Source organism: Lepisma saccharinum, chromosome 1, assembly GCF_977018435.1.
Source record: "Lepisma saccharinum chromosome 1, izLepSacc3.1, whole genome shotgun sequence".
Classification (NCBI taxonomy): Eukaryota; Metazoa; Arthropoda; class Insecta; order Zygentoma; family Lepismatidae; genus Lepisma; species Lepisma saccharinum.
The window spans coordinates 125,913,573-125,932,460 of NC_139229.1; the positions used below are offsets into that span (position 1 = coordinate 125,913,573).

The 18,888-nt window shown below is 38.6% G+C and overlaps 1 protein-coding gene across 3 annotated transcripts in view; it reads right to left on the reverse strand.

Moving 5' to 3' along the window:
• Window positions 1-18,888, reverse strand: part of LOC145988169 (cysteine-rich secretory protein 2-like) — a 146,394-nt gene that overhangs the window by 1,945 nt on the left and 125,561 nt on the right. For 2 of the 3 annotated variants that reach the window (XM_083122999.1, XM_083123007.1), the window contains exons 3-6: window positions 18,128-18,187; window positions 17,748-17,884; window positions 11,969-12,114; window positions 10,425-10,619 (exon numbers count right to left, since the gene is read on the reverse strand). In XM_083122999.1, the coding sequence (XP_082979125.1) occupies window positions 10,425-10,619; window positions 11,969-12,114; window positions 17,748-17,884; window positions 18,128-18,187 (538 nt within the window). The remainder of the gene's footprint in view (window positions 1-10,424; window positions 10,620-11,968; window positions 12,115-17,747; window positions 17,885-18,127; window positions 18,188-18,888) is intronic. The other variant, XM_083123015.1, reaches the window with a different exon arrangement.

Here is an 18,888-nt window from a genome sequence, read left to right on the forward strand (position 1 = left end):
AAGATTATGTATACTAGAAATGTTCACATATCATCATCCCATAAAAAGCTGTCTTAACTTTGTCATTAGAATGCAAAAAGAATTACTAGAGAACTTGAAACAAACTGTCATCAATTGAATACTTCTATGATTAGAAGCAGATAGTAGACTTAGGAGGTGCAAAATTATGCAGGGTATGGTGAAGATGAGATCAGGATTTAGGGTGACCTTGAGGGCTGCAGCTCTGGGCCTTCACTGGGGAAAACTGCTTGGAAAAGTACAGCATAAATAAAAAAATGAGGTACTTCGGATGTGATGAAAAATGCAGAAATACGTATAACTAACCACCTCATGTAGCTTAGCGAAAAGTTATAACTGAGACTGTGGAGGGGATTGGAGAGGGGTCTTCGTGTTGTAAGCTCCGGGCCTTCACATATATAAATCCTGGCCTGCGCATGATTAAAATAATCTCTAATAAATAAAAATAAAAACCCCATCTTAGCGTTGCTTCCTCTAGCAACACAATAAATTATTTCGACTTTTTAATTAGGTCTACATTGAAATTCCAGAAGTGTCTCTTTCTTTATTTCATTACAATTTTTACATACATGTCATCTTCAAATGTCTACGTGATATACAAACAACAACTTTGTATTCGTTCTGCTGATAAATACTAATAAGAAGTAATCACAATAATCACTACAATACCGATGTGTATAAATTGTGATGTAACAGTTATGTGGGTTTGGAAAAGCTACAGAATTATTGAATTGATAATAGCCTATCAGTTACGTAATCATGCCATTTTTCTTGTGATTAACTTACGTAGAATTAAAAGAAGAAAGGGGTTGGTAGGAAAGCCATGTTTTGAGGGCATCAGAGAACTAATCAATCACGATGAGAATGGTTTAAACTTTAGAAGCATCAGAGGTTCAGTCAAAAAGGTCGACAGAATCTGTAGATGCAGATGAAGTAAAGAAGAAAGGTGTCACGAAGTATCAATTCGGAAATTTTGTTTGTTTGTATTTAAATCCACTTTTATGCTCAGATAGGCTAATCGGGAGGTGGCAGTAGAAGCCAGAACCTCTTCATTATAAGGAGGCAACGTTATGCCATTGGAGAAAAAAAATATTCAGAAAGAACTTACAGGAAACGTGTCATTTTATCACCACTTTTAAGAGGGTGTATTGCCAGAGACAAATATTTGAGACTTTCGGAAAACAACGTTATTGTTCACTGAGTTAGCTGCCTTGATCCAAGAATAAAACAATATGAAATTGAAAAATACAACCCACCACAAATTATTATTTTGACTGTGGTTCCAGGCGCCAGAGATTCGTTCACCTGCAAGATTTCCAGGGTATACTTGGCAGGATAGAGGTTGACATTTGAGCGCTTTCGAAAAGATCGCGCAATACAACCCAAATTATCTGTGAAAAAGATATGAATTACCGGTTATAGTGATCAATTTCGATGAATTCCTTGTGTCCAAAATCACATTCTACAAAATGTAAACTATTTGTTACCTCAGTGCATGTGTTTATCTAACCACACGTGCATCACTTCTCCCGCATGAGTAACGAAGACTAACTTCAGAAAACGAATAGCAACTTAGCAAGGAAATAATCTCTTCGATTCTTAACAGTTTTTTCATTGTTACTTGATTATTACTTTTGGGCGATGTCTTGTCAAAATAGCCTTTCATAAGTCTTGGGATGCTTTATGCAGAATGAAGAAAGATTTTTTTTTCGAGTGTGTGCGCACATTCCCAATAAGACATTAATTTTAATCCAAATATCAAGTGGCGGCAATTAGGAGGAACAAGTCGGGAAAGCCCCCCCCCCCCCCCGCCACATTATTCCACTCGTTGCATCCACACTATTGCCTCTTAATGCTAAGACTTTTCTACCAAAAAAAGTAAACTGTCCTTGCCTCCAATTTTTGGCACACGATCGCCGTTACTGCAAACATACATTCAGACATTTGTCAGTTGCAATAACCTTGTAAGCCAAGAAAAGTGATCATTAACCTCCAAGTTTCAGTCAAAAACTAATATGATGAAAATTAAATGATCAGGAACATGCATTTAAATTACGAGAAAGTAATTTAATTCTTCACCATTGTCTACAATCACACTTTCCATCACTGTGGCCGGATAACTATATAAAATTGAGTATGTGCCATGTATTTTTTACACTTGAATGACAAAATGTGATGCAACCGATTCACATTTATTCACTACATTGACGTGAATGAAAGAATGTGATTAGAACGTATGGCTGCGCACACACAAACACTTCCTTGAAATAATTGTATCCATCGGAGATAAAGAAGTGGTACAAGATGCGAGAATATATTAGAAAAGAAAGATGAAAGACACCAAACACACATACGCGCGTGTGTGTGTGCCACTTAAGAGAAACATTTGAAGAATGGAACGAGAGAAGGTGAAACGGAGAAAGAGTTAACACGCTGAGAAAGATATAACAAGACATTAAAGAGTAAGAAAGAAAAGGGAAATCGGGAGTGTAAGAGGGGAGGGGATACATATACATGTATGTCATACATATATGTATATGGCCTTACATTTATACCTGCCCACCCTAATCTATAAATATACAGCTTCTGCCCACCCGGTGAAAAATTTCTGGCGCCGTCCCTGAAAATAGGATTAAGCAGGTGTCATTTCGATTATTCAAGGACACAACGAAGCCTGCAAGTTACAATCACAAACTTGAGCAAATTAGTCAATCGTCATTTGGAAACAGTCTTTGGGGCCTTGCAGAACCAAACGACAAGCGATACAGAGATTTCGACACGATGCACGGTATTGATAAAACGATCCAATGCGAGCGACAGGTGCAGCTTGTCGTTTCTTTTCGGTTCGAGAGGTTGCATTGATTACTGAGGGTTTGCTTCCAAGCTACACGTGACGCTTGTCGCTCGCGTGTCGATCAGACTGGCTCGTTTTCTCAATGGCATGGCATGCAACGCGCCGCTTCGGTCTGTTGTTCGCGCATGCGCGCTGAATGGGCCCGTGTCGCTTGTCGCTTGTCATTGCGGTCTGTTATTTCCCTAAGAATTCGTTAATTATCATTGGATTATTTGCAGTGGCTTCACTACACGTTTCAGACAGTGGCGGCGATTGGGTTCCAAAACGGGGGGGACAAGTTGTCAAAACGGGGGGGGACAAATTGTCAAAACTGGGGGGGGGGCAAAGGCACTTTACTTTCCCTTGGTAGATAAGATTTGGCATAGTGCGGAGCAAAAAGTGGGGGGAAACTGCCCCCTTAATTACGGCCACTGGTTTCAGAGGTTTCTTAGTAGTTTATTAGTTACTGATAGCCGCCGTGGACGAAAGGGCAGACATAAGGACACGACTATGGCATGAGGAAGACTTATATCTGCGTTAATCCCTTTTTTTGCTTACGTTTTGCAGATTATCTCGATAGATTAAAACAATGAAAATGGGGCATTGTCGGTTCTGAAATCATGGCAACAATACCGTATACAGCGCGTTGGGCAATGAAATGTGTTGGAAACTTTTAGTATCTAAACTAAATAAAATGGAACTAGGAGTGAGTGAACAGAATTCAGATAAAAAGGATAAGGCGCTCGTTTGAGAAGAAATGGTTCAATACATGTTCCGATTCCAGTATTACGTATTTTCTGGGAGGTAAGTGTCTGAAATCCCATGAATGCTTTTGTTCCTAGTATAATTTCTCGTTGCATCATTGGCTAGTCACTGATAAGCTAGGGCTCGGAAGTTGTGGAAAAATCATTTTTTCCCTAGTGTCCGAAGACTAGGCCCAACATAATATATGTTCATTTTGGGTCATTGTAGGCCAGAAAAGGGTGGGTTTTATTTGTCCTTTTTTGCCTTTTTCGGCTTTTTTTGGCTTATTGGTCCTTTTTTAGCCTTTTTTAGGTCTTGACGGCTTTTTTGCAACTTCACCTTCTTTCGACTACGTTTTCACGGCCTATTCTCAATTCGAATCATCATCAGTTCATCACCTCTTAAACATCCTTTCTGTAGTAAATAAATAAATAAATATATTTGAACCAGTGGCCGCGGTGGCTCAGTCGGTGTCGACCTCCGTGGCGAAGTGGTTAGCAGAGCGCGCTACAACGCCAGGGGTTCTGGGTTCGAGTCCCGGGTAAGACATGGGTATTTGTGTTCGTCCAGTTGATAAGAAACAAAGAAAAATGTAAGAATTGAAAAGTGTAAAAGTGAGAAAAAGTGTGAATGGTGGAGGATACCTCCGTGTAGGGGGTATTTCCTTTAAAAAAAAAAAAGTCGGTAACGCGTCTGACTACCATGCTAATTCATAAAGGTCCCGGGTTCGATCCCCGGCCGGTTCAAATCCGGCAACTTTTCTAACGATGGAAGCGGCCCCGGCGCCCACCCAGCGTCGAATAACATGGGTACCTGGGGGAAACCCTGGGGGGGGGTAAAGGCGGTCAGGGGCGTGATGCTGATCACATCACCCCCACTCACGACCGGATCAAGAAAGTGTGGGGCGTTACCCCCACACCCCCTATACGCCTTCATGGCGTGGTGCTATGCACAGGGGAGTACTTTACCTTTTAAATATATTTGAACCATCCCTGAAACGAGAGAAAATCATTTTTGGACGACTGAAGCAGATACGGTAAAAGGTCCTTTAACCGTAACTTGTCTGGAAGGTCGCGCTGTAAGTGACATGATAATGTTCTGCTTTTTCTCACTGACGCGGCACCATACATGGTAAAGGCGGGAAAAGCAAATAAATCGTTTTATCTCAAGTTGGTTCATGCAACCTGCCTCACGCATGCTTTACATCGAGTGTGTGAAGAAGTGCGAAAAAGTTTTCCAGATGTTGACAAACTAGTGTCCAATGTTAAGAAAGTTTTATTAAAATCGCCGTATAAAGTGCGCCATTTTCATGAGAATGCCTCTGGCATACGTCTACCTCCGGAACCAGTTCTGACACGGTGATTACTGCAATCATTTTGACGTGATTTTAAATCTGTGATTAACAGCTTGGATAGGGAAGATGCTGCTTCCATAGCCATGTCGCAAGATCTAATGGCTAAACCTCAGTTGAAGGACAGTTTGGCATATATTAACAGTAATTTTTCTCATTTAGTGACATCCTTGAACTATCTTGAAAAACATAATGAAACCATTCATTCAGTGCTCTCAAAGATGAGTGATGTACAGCAACGATTGGAACAATGTGAAGGTGAAATAGGAAAAGCCATCAGCAAAAAATGAAACTAGTGCTTGATGAAATCAGGGGTATCAAATTATGTGCAAGATAAGTGAAATATTGACAGGAGAAAATTTTGATGTGAGTGTTTTTCAAGAGGAATTTTCACCACGAGATCTCACTTGCTTCAAGTATGCACCCTTAACATCCGTTGATGTGGAGAGAAGTTTCTCGCTGTTTCGCAACGTGTTGTCTGTAAACCGACGATCCTTTTACACCTAAGAACCTGGAGATGACTATTGTGATATACTCCAATGTCGATTGAGGTAAGGTTTCCGAAGTCCTATTTCTGTGACCCTAGTGTGGTTAGGCCAAATATGATTTTTCAAATTATGTTAATCTAAAAAATATATAATGTCTGAAAGAAGATGCATTTCATTCATATAGTTTTTTCGCACTGTGTGTTCCATACCACCAGAATTTTTTATTTTTTATTCATTGAATATGTAATTAAAACTGAAGTTTTTAATTAATTTGGATCACATTTATACGTCCTTTTTGCCGTTTTTACGTCCTTTTTTGATATTTTTAGGTCTTTTTACAGGTTCTTTTTGGCAATTTATAGGTCTTCAACTTCCGAACCCTACTGATAACTATGCAAAACAATTCATCATTATACGTTTCGATATGAGTATTTCCCCCCAAAGTATTGGCGTACGCAGGGGGACCCAATGAGGTTACAGCCCCTCCCGAAATTTGCGAAATTTTGAATGAAAATATGTTAAGAACTAAAAAAAATCGAAATGTGTAAATGCAAACCCCCTTAAAATTATCCCGATTACCATTATTAGCTTTGAGTACAATTTAGTACATTGAAACAATACGAACCTAGAATCAAGCTATGTACTATCCAACTTTACAACTCCATGCCCCTCCCGAAAACAAGTCCTGCGTACGCCACTGACCCAAAATTTTTGCATTTCGTCGATGGCCTGTAAGATTGTTATCAGAACAGGTATTTGTTTGCACTATGTCCCCCCCCCCCACAAGGTTAATAATATGTCTAATGTAATTCTGAAGTGGTTACCACAGATTTAAAATCTGATAGCTTTAACATTTATCATATCATTAGCCGGTATCGCTCGCACCAGTAGTTATCTTGTTTGTTTGCTTGAGTTTGTATGTAAGCCGACTTTATGCACAGAAAGGTTAACCGGGACTGGACCTAGAGTTTAAAGTGGGATCCGAATTACTGTGTGTCTCCACCAAGTATCGAACCCGCGATCATTTGATTACAAGGTCTATAATTATCATCCTTGGTCTCGTGTGTTAGATTTTTTAGCAAACTTTAATATTTGTGTTTATTAGTTTATATTTCCATAAATTTAAATATTTATCATACAGACCACTTCTTTATAATTACAGTTAAATTTGCAAAGAAGTACAATTAAGAATTATATATTTTCAATATTTTCTCAAATAATTTGATGACGTAATATGGTAATGTAAACCAAATACAAAAGGCACATTTCTTATAAACTTAGTACCATTGACATAATGAAAATTTCTATATTGTTCCTATCTCTTTTAAGCTCTTTCACCCCCTGACCAGCGGCTACGGCAGACAAGCTTACGTCAAGCGGAGACTTGCATGTTCTGACTCAAACAGAATACAGGTAAGCTATAAATGTCAATGGCTGAAAGTCCCACGATTGATCTTGAGAATTATATCACACTGGATAAATCTGTGATGTAGGTAGTAGTCCCATCTTCTCCCCCCTTGCGTGTTCTGACTCAGACAGAATACAGGTAACCTATAAATGTCAATGGTTGAAAGTTCCACGATTGATCTTGAGAATTATATCTCACTGGCTAAATCTGTTATGTAGACCCATCTTCTTCCCCCTTGCGTGTTCTGACTCAAACAGAATACAGGTAACCTATAAATGTCAATGGTTGAAAGTTCCACGATTGATCTTGAGAATTATATCTCACTGGCTAAATCTGTTATGTAGACCCATCTTCTTCCCCCTTGCGTGTTCTGACTCAAACAGAATACAGGTAACGTATAAATGTCAATGCCTCAAAGTCTCACGATTGATAGTTTTTCTTGTATGTACGCATTGCTTGCATTGTAGAATTATTTTCCTGTAGTTTACGGTTATTACAAGCATAAGAAAACAGTTTTTCTTTGTGACGTTTCAGGAGAACACACACTCCTTTAATCAGACATTTATTTTCATTTTGATTAAAGATACAGTTATAACAATGGTTAGTAATTTTTTAAACAAAAAGAATCCGTTATATAATGGATGTTGTCAATGTTACATTGTTGTAATATAGCAACTTAACTGTGAAAAGAAGCAGTCTGTTTTATTAATCCCAAATATCATCAGGTAATTCAAATTCGTCATTGTTTTCACAAAACCTTTTGATGTTTTCTGTTACATTAAATTTTAAAGATGGTGGCTTACTCCATTTGTGAAAAAGAAAACTCCATACTGGATCTATGTTACCATTTTCATTATTTAATTTATTCCAGTGTTCTTCTGCGATGAAGGAAGCTTCCCAGACATTCAACTCTGTGTTTCCCGTTAATCTTTTTAAAAATCCTTCTTTTGAATCAAATGCTTCTCTTTGATGATATGAGTTGACAAACCTGTTCTTGGGTTTAGATTTATAATGTCCAAATCGTGTTCGTGACATCTTATTTCCATTTTCCTTGCTGTTTGTCCCACGTAATCTTTTGAACATGAACAACTTATATTATATATTTCTATGGTTTCCACATCTGGTAATAACCGTAAACTACAGGAAAATAATCTCACGATTGATCTTGAAAATTATCTCACTGGCTAAATCTGTGATGTAGACCCATCTTCTCCTGCCTTGCGTGTTCTGACTCAAACAGAATACAGGTAAGCTATAAATGTCAATGGCTGAAAGTCCCACGATTGATCTTGAGAATTATATCACACTGGATAAATCTGTGATGTAGGTAGTAGTCCCATCTTCTCCCCCCTTGCGTGTTCTGACTCAGACAGAATACAGGTAACCTATAAATGTCAATGGTTGAAAGTTCCACGATTGATCTTGAGAATTATATCTCACTGGCTAAATCTGTTATGTAGACCCATCTTCTTCCCCCTTGCGTGTTCTGACTCAAACAGAATACAGGTAACCTATAAATGTCAATGGTTGAAAGTTCCACGATTGATCTTGAGAATTATATCTCACTGGCTAAATCTGTTATGTAGACCCATCTTCTTCCCCCTTGCGTGTTCTGACTCAAACAGAATACAGGTAACCTATAAATGTCAATGGCTGAAAGTCCCACGATTGATCTTGAAAATTATATCTCACTGGCTAAATCTGTGATTAGACCCATCTTCTCCCCCCTTGCGTGTTCTGACTCAAACAGAATACAGGTAACCTATAAATGTCAATGGCTGAAAGTCCCACGATTGATCTTGAGAATTATATCACACGGGATAAATCTATGATGTAGGTAGTAGACCCATCTTCTCCCCCCTTGCGTGTTTTGACTCAAACAGAATACAGGTAACTATCAATGTCAATGGTTGAAAGTCCTTCGATTGATCTTGATAATTATATCTTAGTGGGTGCATCTACCAATAAGACCCATTTGCTCCATTGTTGTTTGAGGATCAACTTAAAAATGCAAGATATAGTGGGGGCAACTTATGGAAAATTAGCTTTTTGTGAGAATTTTTTCTCAGCTATTGAATACATAAATTGAACTCATCAGTTTTGTAAGAAAACTCGATATGAAAGTTCTCTAGGAGGAATGAGACCGATTTAAAACTTATCTGGCGTACTGAGATCATTGTGTAAGAAGTCCTCTATTTGAATTTTTCAATTTGACAATAAGGATAATTTTAGAGTGATAGAATTCTGGAGGAAGGTTATAAGAGTAAAGCTTATTTTTTACGGAGAACATTATTCTCAATTTCGTAAGTATGAATGTTCTGCTGTTTCATGGTCACTAATACATAACTGAGAGAGCTTATGACCAAGAGCAGGAATAGGAAATAGGAATACGAAAACGGCTCAACATGAAACCATACCGCCTAAGTCTGCATCAAAAGCTAACACTTAACGACCGTCGTGTACGGGAAACGTTCGCCAGCGATATGCAAAATCTCATGACTGACGATGACAATTTCATCGAGAATTTCGTTTCCACTGACGAGGAGACATTCCACCTAAGTGGAAAAGTAAACACACACAATGTGCGCATATGGGGAACGGAAAATCCTCATCAGTTTGTTGAATTGGTTCGGGACTCGCCTAAAGTGAATGTTTTTTGTGCTGTGTCACGAGAAAAGGTGTACGGTCCATTCTTCTTCATGGAGAAAACGGTTACAGGATTGACATTCCTGGATATGTTGAATGAGTGGCTATTTCCTCAAGTGGAAGAAGATTCTAACACCTTCATCATGCAATTGGATGGAGCCCCACCTCATTTCCACTGTGAAGTGCGATCATTGCTCAACAGAAAATTACCAAAACGTTGGATTGGGCGCGGGAGTGATGAGGATGAAAACCTTTTATCATGGCCGCCTCGTTCCCCTGACCTTTCTCCTTGCGATTTTTTTCTCTGGGGATACGTAAAAGATACCGTTTACTATCCTCCATTACCCACTACCATCGAGGAACTGAAAACACGCATAACGAATTCCATCAACAGTGTTACACGTGATATGCTATCCCGAGTGTGGCAGGAAATAGACTATCGCTTAGATATCTGCAGGATATCGCGAGGCGAGCACATGGAACATTTGTGACTTTGTCATAAAAACTTGGTGAGTTTTCTAACATTTTGCAAAAAATTGCATGTATCTACCTTTATTACGTAAAGTACAGTGCTTGTTTGTAACCCCGACAATCATTTACGAAAACCCGGTATAGACACTCTGGGTATGCGATGCAAGTTTCCAGTTATATTTTCCTTGTAATTGTTTCCTTTGATTTATCTTCAATGGGTCTCATATTTATATCTCAATATGTCTCATGATGAGAATTTTTCAAGATGTTGCTTGCTTGGCAACTGAGTGGAAGTTGTAATAGCACGCACAATTCTACCAAAATTATGTTTTAAATGGGCCAATTTCTCTTTGAGAAAACAGTTTCTCTTAGAGGTTTTTTTTCAATGGTTCCTGAGAAACTACAAATGAAAAACTAGAAAGAAATGTGACTACAAACATGAGGACTTAGTATCCTCTTACTTACATCGGACAATAGTTACAGACGTAGTTGTAATAAGGTTTTCCTTTCCCTCTGCTACATTTTGCAAATCCGCAACCCACTCTGTGCGTGGAGGCCCACACCATCTGCGTGTAGTGACCGACGATGAAGAGATCGTTTTTGCTGGACCCGTAAGTGAAGTTGTGTCTTTCAAGGAACCAGGTCTTGATGGCGAAAAACCTGAAATAAAACCAACACTAATTTCACAATAAGGTGCCTAAGCAATGTGCTCGCTAACTCTAGAATCATAACTGTACTTAAATAAAGAATGTATATATTAAGAAGACAGAATATTTATTAAATTTTAGTTCCACGAGACCACATTTTAGAAAGCTATTGTTATCATATGCAAATGTTATTATTTGTATGAAATAACCACGTTAACTACCACAACAAATTATAATTTTAATGCAATAAATCATTGTCTTCGAATGTGAGGGTAATTCTACAAATATCTAAGCAATACTCATATTAACTTATTTAAATATACATGAACATGAATATACGTATATACCTACATTCAAATCTCATCCAGAGCAGGTTGCATAAAGTATGTATTTTAATTATTAGTGCTGATTCCATTTTCTTGTATAAGTAGCAATTAATGTTTTTGGCTGTGTCCGAAAGGTACAAAGATCAGACTTGAAGTATGGTCTCGTCGGAAGTGACGTCACCTAGTGTACTTCAAAAGCGCCAATTAAACGAGCAATCGACACCACAGCGCGGATCACACACATCGTTGCAGGCTTGAGTAGGGTTCTTGCCTCGTGGGTTCGTTGTTCCTTTGTTCAAAATCACGGAGATAGAAGGACGGCAACTTGTTGGTTGATGTTCTTCTAATGTGTGTAGATGTATGTATGAGAACATTTTGAAGTGCTATGTGTTTCAATGTTAAAAAAGAAGTATTTAAAACGCGGGAAGAACAACGTGCCCTCAGTTTTATCTACTGATCCTATTTGGTGCTGCAGTCGAAGTGCAATTACAAAGACTTTCACTTCCAGTCCACGACTTCAAGACCGAACTGCGAGACCATTAATGGTGTTGTCAATCATGAATTTAGTTTACCTGAAATGTCGTTTGTTTCTTGGTTTTCTGTCAACATAAAATAGATGAAAATTTCTGTTGCTTTCGTTAAAGGTATCATCTTAGTATTCTGTTAGATCATCTGAGAAAAACCATGTGTAAATATTTATTATAAATAATAATAATTATTATTACTATTATTATTATTATTCAATGTCTTAATAGGATTACAGTTAAGCCATACAACATTAATATAAATTATGGATTGATGCCTCACATAATGAAAAACAAACAAAACGCTACGAAGGAAAATTAAATGCATGAAATATAGATATTATGTGTAGCACTGAATCATTATTAATTATTTATGAGTGTAGAAGTTATAGACATATGAACATTGCTAATACTGAGCGTGACCTTCGTTGGGAGTGAATGATAAACACTGTTCAATTATTCATAATTCTCAATAAATCTGATCACAGAGGCCATGTGTTGAAAATACATACCAAGGCACCTGATGTGTTGAAACGAATATGTTCTGCCCGCAGGAACCGAAGTCATCCAGCCATCGCCCTGTGACATTGTCATGGGTCAGCAGCAAGCACTCGTCCGCCCACCGCTGGGCGGCCCTTCCAGCTCCCTTGTGCCACTTCTGAAACAGGGGACAGACACTAGTCACAAAACTGTGATCAACGTTTACACTGATTATATATAGCATTACACATATTACCAGGAGGAGATTTGCCACTAGGCTATCCTAGGCTATAGCCTAAGGGTCGCACAAAGATGAGACACTGAAGAATCTAAGTGTATTGTTTTATCGAACTGTAATTAATAATTTGTAATCAGATGTGTCTATATTTTAAAGTTTCCAAGTGTTATTAATACAGAGCGTACAATTAGTGGAAGTGAGAGTTAAGTACCATGATAACAAAACTGTTAATAATAATAATAATAATAATAATAATAATAATAATAGTAATAGTAGTAGTAATAATAGCAACAATAATAACAATAATAATGGTGGCAGATCCCAAAAGACAGAATTGCCAAGGGGCCCAAATTTTATAAATCCCCCCTATGCATATCACACACAGCAGTCACACCAAATTCAATTTATAATTAGAGCCACTTAATTACGAAACCCGAATATTTTGATAATGATAACAGTGACAATAAATCTAAAAAATTATTCACATTTAGTACTTTAATTAATAAACTTTAAATAGAATTATGACTATTTCTTTGTCACGGTATTCTTTGGACATGTAAATCTCTGTCTTATATTTTAGTTTAATTAAGTATAATTAATCAACATACTACTGATATATTTCGTGAGATTTGTTTTTGAGGTTTGATATGTTCTTATATCTCTGTCGGCAAAATGAAATTCGAGCGAGACAACGAAAGTTAGGGACAGGTTCTGAGTCACGGCAACGATCGTTAACAAGGTCCATTCTTTACGTCGCACCTGTACGAAAATATACCTTATGAAATATCTCCGTTTCCAGTCGACGGATTGAACTGAAATTTGGACAACCAAAGCGGCACGTTATAAATGGTATCTGGATTTAATTTCAAGGAGATCAACTGAGTATCCACGACGTAAGGGCGAATTGGTTTTTAAAACAATATTCATGGGCCAACTAAGGATCCCCAAGACAGGCGCCAGAGAGGCGAGGACTTAAACCCGCTGCACCTACTTGAAGACACGCCTTGACCGCTTCGAAATACAATAGACCCAAGGTGAATGCACCCTTTTGGAAAAGAAGCGACGCTCGTCTTAACGTCTTTCCAACTGTAATTTTCGAATCTGGTATAAAACTGCGGGACTCCGAGTTTTCAACACAGTTTGTCAGGATTTTTGTAGCGAGAGCACCTCTGCACTAAACCTCCGTATACTTATTGTTTTCGTGGACTTAGTGTTTTATGCGAACCGTCAGCGAGTGACTGCCAGTGAGTTGATTCGCGTGTGCTTGATTCTGTGAGATCATACGCAGTAAGTTGTTTTGCGAAACAAGGACAACCAAGAAATATGGCAGGCTAAGAGGATAGATAGAGGAACGTCGGGTTTCCAGAATCCCTAACGCCACCACCATCCGTAGCCTACGCTACAGCCAAACCAGCCAACGCCAAACACCGACGGCGTACCATGCCATGGAAGCCAACCAACGCCGACGCCAAACATCATCCGCCGCGAGGCTACAGCCCTAACATCCAACGCCCAACTGTAACGACGAAGAGACGCCCGACCCTGAGAGGATTCCAAGCCGACGCCCGACACTTGAGAGGATTCCAAGCCGACGCCCGGCGCTTGAGAGGACTCCAAGCCGACGTCTGAGAGATCCCCGCGAGAGGAAGCAGTGGACCAGAGAGACGACCGATGAGAACTATAGGACGCCCGACATGGGAAAACAAGTCAGGAGCGCTACCCGAGGAACGAAAGTGCCAAGTATGATCGACGAACGCCCATCGCCGCGGTTGTTGAACCGAAGGAACATTTTCTCGTCGCAATGAAACCAAATGTGATTAACCGTACCAAGGAAAGATGCACTACCCGACGACGTAGCAGAGTCTGGTACAGTATTCTTCTGTCGATTCACATCCAGGTGCGAATGTATTGCTTTCTGTCATCGCCCTACCACAAAAGCTTAAACCATACGCGGTATTATAGTGGGTCGTTGTAGAGACTAACTGAAGTGAATATAGACTGTTGGAAGAGTTTGAAAGGCGTCGTTAAGTAAATTATTGTAAATTACTGTATACAATACAGAGGTGTATTACCGTCTGTGTGCATTACACTCGACCATTGACTTCTGTGACCATGTTCGCTAACTGGACGAGTTCAGTGGCAAAATAGGCGACTGCAGGACGGCGAGGCAGGTTGCGTGAAAATCATCTGCTGACTGACACATGTATCACAATGAAGCGCAATAGCAAGTTGCTGCTCGCTTCCTTTTGCTTGGTAAGTCAACCTGCGTAAAAGATTGAAAAATTGCCACGAGAATGCAGAATTTGCGCTTGCATCAACATACACTGTTGTAGAAGAGTAACGTAAGTCGATAGAGGCTAAATGAAAGTACACAATTGTACTATAGCTCTCGCCACGAAAACAGTCCAGTCAAGGTCGGAGCTTCCCCTTGCCTCCTCCAGACCCCTGACCCTCCAAGGTTGCCACACTTCTTCTAAGCTGCACAATCGACACTTCACGTGTTTTACTATGCGGTTGATTTCGTTGGTTTAATTTGTTGCTTATTGGCAACACTGTAGGTGGGTGGCGTGACCTTGACTGGACTGTTTTCGTGGCGAGAGCTTCTAATACATGAAAAAGATGTAACACGAATAGAATAGTATCGGTGAAATGTTAAGTGCACTACTTTTCTTCCAACTTCTTCGTAACGCTGAAGAGTTTTGACAAAATCTCCATTTCAGCTTTAGGGCAATGATAAAATCACCGAAAAAAAGAGTTTCTATCGTCCTTCTGGTAAAAGAAAAAAAACAAGAAAAAAACACATGCCTTTCAAAACTGAATTTTGTACAAAACACTTGTCAAGTTCAGCAAAGACTCTGTCAAAGATGCAATGAACAAATGTGTTTGAAATCCATGCTATAGCATGGAGTGGAAGGAACTTGCTCTGTCATTAGATATTTTATAAACTTTTCCGAGATTTTGCTTTAACTTTTCTTGACCACTTCGATATCATTTTCTTCACAAACTTTCGTCAAAACTTTCAATTTGAAAATTGTCTTCTCTTCTTGACTTCAGGTTGTCAGTAAAGTAATGGAACTTACAAGTAACGGTACCCTCGCCATATCTGCACCATTACTCTGAAGATAATCTGAACCGCTCTTTGTGGGAACCAGCAGTTTACTGAATAAACAAAGCACACAAACGAAAGCGAAAGTCTATTGGTAGAGTAGGCATCTTGTTCACTTCTGTTAAATTACATCAGAATATTAAAATTCCTGTTATGTAATCACGAAATACAGTTTCTTCACTACTATAAGTGTGCAAAAATAAATAAAGCCTCGAATCTTGCATAACTTCCAGGATAATTAGAAGATCGGAAATAATCAGAAAAAGTATCGGCTGGTATTGGTAAATAAAATTCAACCTATCGGCTCATCCCTAATAGAACTAAATTGAATTTTTTGAGTCAAGTTAGTATTATAAACAGGAGGAATGTCGACATACTTATTCGAAATTTCATTAACAACTGGTGGGGCGGGGCAAGGACGTATTTACGGGGGGTCCGGGGAGTCCAGGGGTTCCGGACCCCCCCCCCGAAAGATTTATCAAGTACTAAAATTAAATCATGAAAAATGTATGCGTTTAGCCGTTGTTATATAAATTCCTCTGAACTTATTATAAGACAAGGATTATATTGGGATCATACGGCTTTGAAAGACAGGAAGGACGTATTTATGGGGGGGTCCAGGGATGCGGACTCCCCGAAAGACTTACCAAGTACCAAGTAATGAAAATATTAGCATTTGTTGCATAATCGATGGTTATTAATTTCCTCTGAACTTTTTAGAAGGCAAAGATTATATTGGGATCATACGGCTTTGAATCACATTACAGACATGATTTATGTACACTATTACTCAAAATAATGTGCATAAAATTTTAATCAAAAACTTACTTTTGTCCAACTACTTGTAACATAATTTTTGTTATTCGATAAATATTCAATTATTCATCTATTTGACATTAATTTCATTGCCAGGGCACTTGTTTTTATGTAAGTTATTCCGATCATAACTACAGGTAAGCTATCATATCTCTATTCTTATACAGTCTTTTTACCTAATCGTGTGAGAACAACATAATTTTAATGTATGTATTGTAATTAGTATTAATTTGATTTCATATAAGTATTTTAATTTAAACATTATTATTATTATTTTATTATTATTATTATTATTATTCCTGAGACACTTGGTTCGGACCCCCCCCCCCCGAAACATATTTCTAGATACGTGCCTGGGGCGGGGCGAATTGTCTGATGGGGCGGCCGTTTCCCTGTCCCCCTTTGGCCACGTCACTGCCAGAGAGCGAACATCGACCGCATGCAACGTTTGGTTCCACTGGTGACGTAATTTCGATTTTTATCATGAAAGGTATTAAACCTCTTAAAGATTTGTTCCGTGGAAACACTTTCCTTTTTCTTTCCCTTTTCCTGTCTGGATTTCCTGCAGAAAGAGATAATTCCTCCGGCTTAGCTTTGATGGAAGCGAGATCTTTATCGGATGGGAAGGCAGCCATGTGCTTGTTTATCTGTATCGTTGAGCTCAACTCTATTCATGTGTTGCATGCTTTTATAACGTCAATGGCCTCTTGGCGATGTGCGCATGTATCAACAACAGCAGTGGCGTACCCAGGGAGTTAGTTGTTGGCGGGGAACCAGGGTCAGATTTAGGCCTAGGACTAAATTAGGCGCTTGAATTAAGAGCCGAAAAATTGACCTGTCTTAAATCAATTGAAGGGTTAGCTGGAAGAATGCTATCTGCACCCTGCATCTCTTTCTGAAATGTGACAATATTCATGTATATTGGAAGAAAAAGCTTCTCATATGATCATTCTCCTGTTATGTTCTTGCACAAGAAGGAACTGATCTGAATCTGATGAACTCTTCTCGGAAATTCATACATTAAGATGTCCAAAAAATACGTTTTTCATGATTACTGGTTAAGATCTTTTACGTAGAACTTCATATTATTTAAATACCTTATTATGGGAAACAATGAAATATTTTCAGATATCAAATCATATCTATATTTCAATGTAACTTTATGAGGCATATAGACAACAAATTTCACAAGATTGGTTTAAGATCGATTAACAAATACCTGTATCTACTTCACCTGCTTTTCTTCGACGCGATTAATATCATTTCACAAAGTTTTATTGAATCAAAAATTCAGATGAAAACGTTGAATTTTATTTCAACTTAATTTGAACTGAATTTTATTTTTGTTTTCGACTATCAAAATGAGAAGGCTTTTTTGGGCTTTTCTCTCGTTTGAAATGAACGATGTCAATTTGCATGGCGGAGTCTGATGACAGGCTCCATAAACAGACTAACCAACGAAAATTGTAATATTTTGGAAACAGTTATAGTTGGCGGAAGTAGTTCTGTTTTTGGAATATCTGAACGCCTCAGCGTGGTTTAAATACCGTTCATTGATGCTCCTTTTGACCACCACAGTAAATGTTCCCTCTTGTCAATAATTCGGCAAAATGAATCAAAGTATAATCAAATAAACAAAGAAGAAACTTACCATAGCTAACATATCAGCTGCTGGTGGCGACACTTTAGATCTGAAGAAATTATGATACAAAACTATTTTCCTCTGCACTCTTTTGTTCATTGGAATCAGAAGTCTTCTGGGAATCTTATCGCCATACACTTTTGGCTCTGAAACAGAAACAATCGTCATGAAACTGAAACAATAATAGAAACAGCAACAATATTGAAATATTAATTGATTGAACACTATATACATTTACACGTCTCAACAAATTGTAGACAGGGAAAGGAACAATAATTATTAATTAAAATCACCCCAAACCAGGGAAACGAGACAGCACACCAGGGATACCAGTATCAACAATGGTCTGGAAAAAACATTGTAACACAAGATCAAGGAATTTAGCTTACGTTTCCAGGTTTCATTCTTTGACTGAATAACTTCTTTATCTTCTAAATACTGTCTGATACCTGAAAAACAGCAAAGAATCACGTTATAATCTGTACTTTGGCGCCAGTAACATGAAAACGTTTACACGAAGGTCTAATTTTTACCTTTAAAACACATCTTACCTTTAAAAAAAACTACCTTCTCAACTTATACTTCAACTTATACTTCTCTAAGTTTATCTAACTAACTCTCTGGAATTCCTAAACCCGAAGGTTTATTGATATACCAGCAGCATATGTTTCTCCCCTGTTCTGGGCAAGTTTAATCCAGTCTTGACCATCCTTGCCAATTTCCTTCATTTCAAACCACCCGAAAAAACTACTGTGCCCAGGAGTTCATCTACCTCTAAAAATTAAACCCTGGATACGCCACTGCGTGTAACAGACCAAGCCGGGACGCCATACCAAAATGTAGGCCTAGCAGATCCAGCACTGAATCCCTTGACCAACGTAGAGCTGGCGGCCTCCGTGGCGGAGTGGTTAGCACAGAACGCTACGACTCCAGGAGTCCAGGGTTCCAACCCCTGCCTGGGAATGGGTGTTCTTTATGAGTTTCCCTTCATCGATTTCATCATACATCATCACTCACCCTCATCTTCGCGATTAGCTTAAGTGGCAGAAAAGCTAATTAAAATAAACCAAATCAATAAATCAGTTTAATAATAATCCGTTGCGCAATAGCCCATGAAGGGTCTAGGCATACCTACCGACTGCCGGTCTCC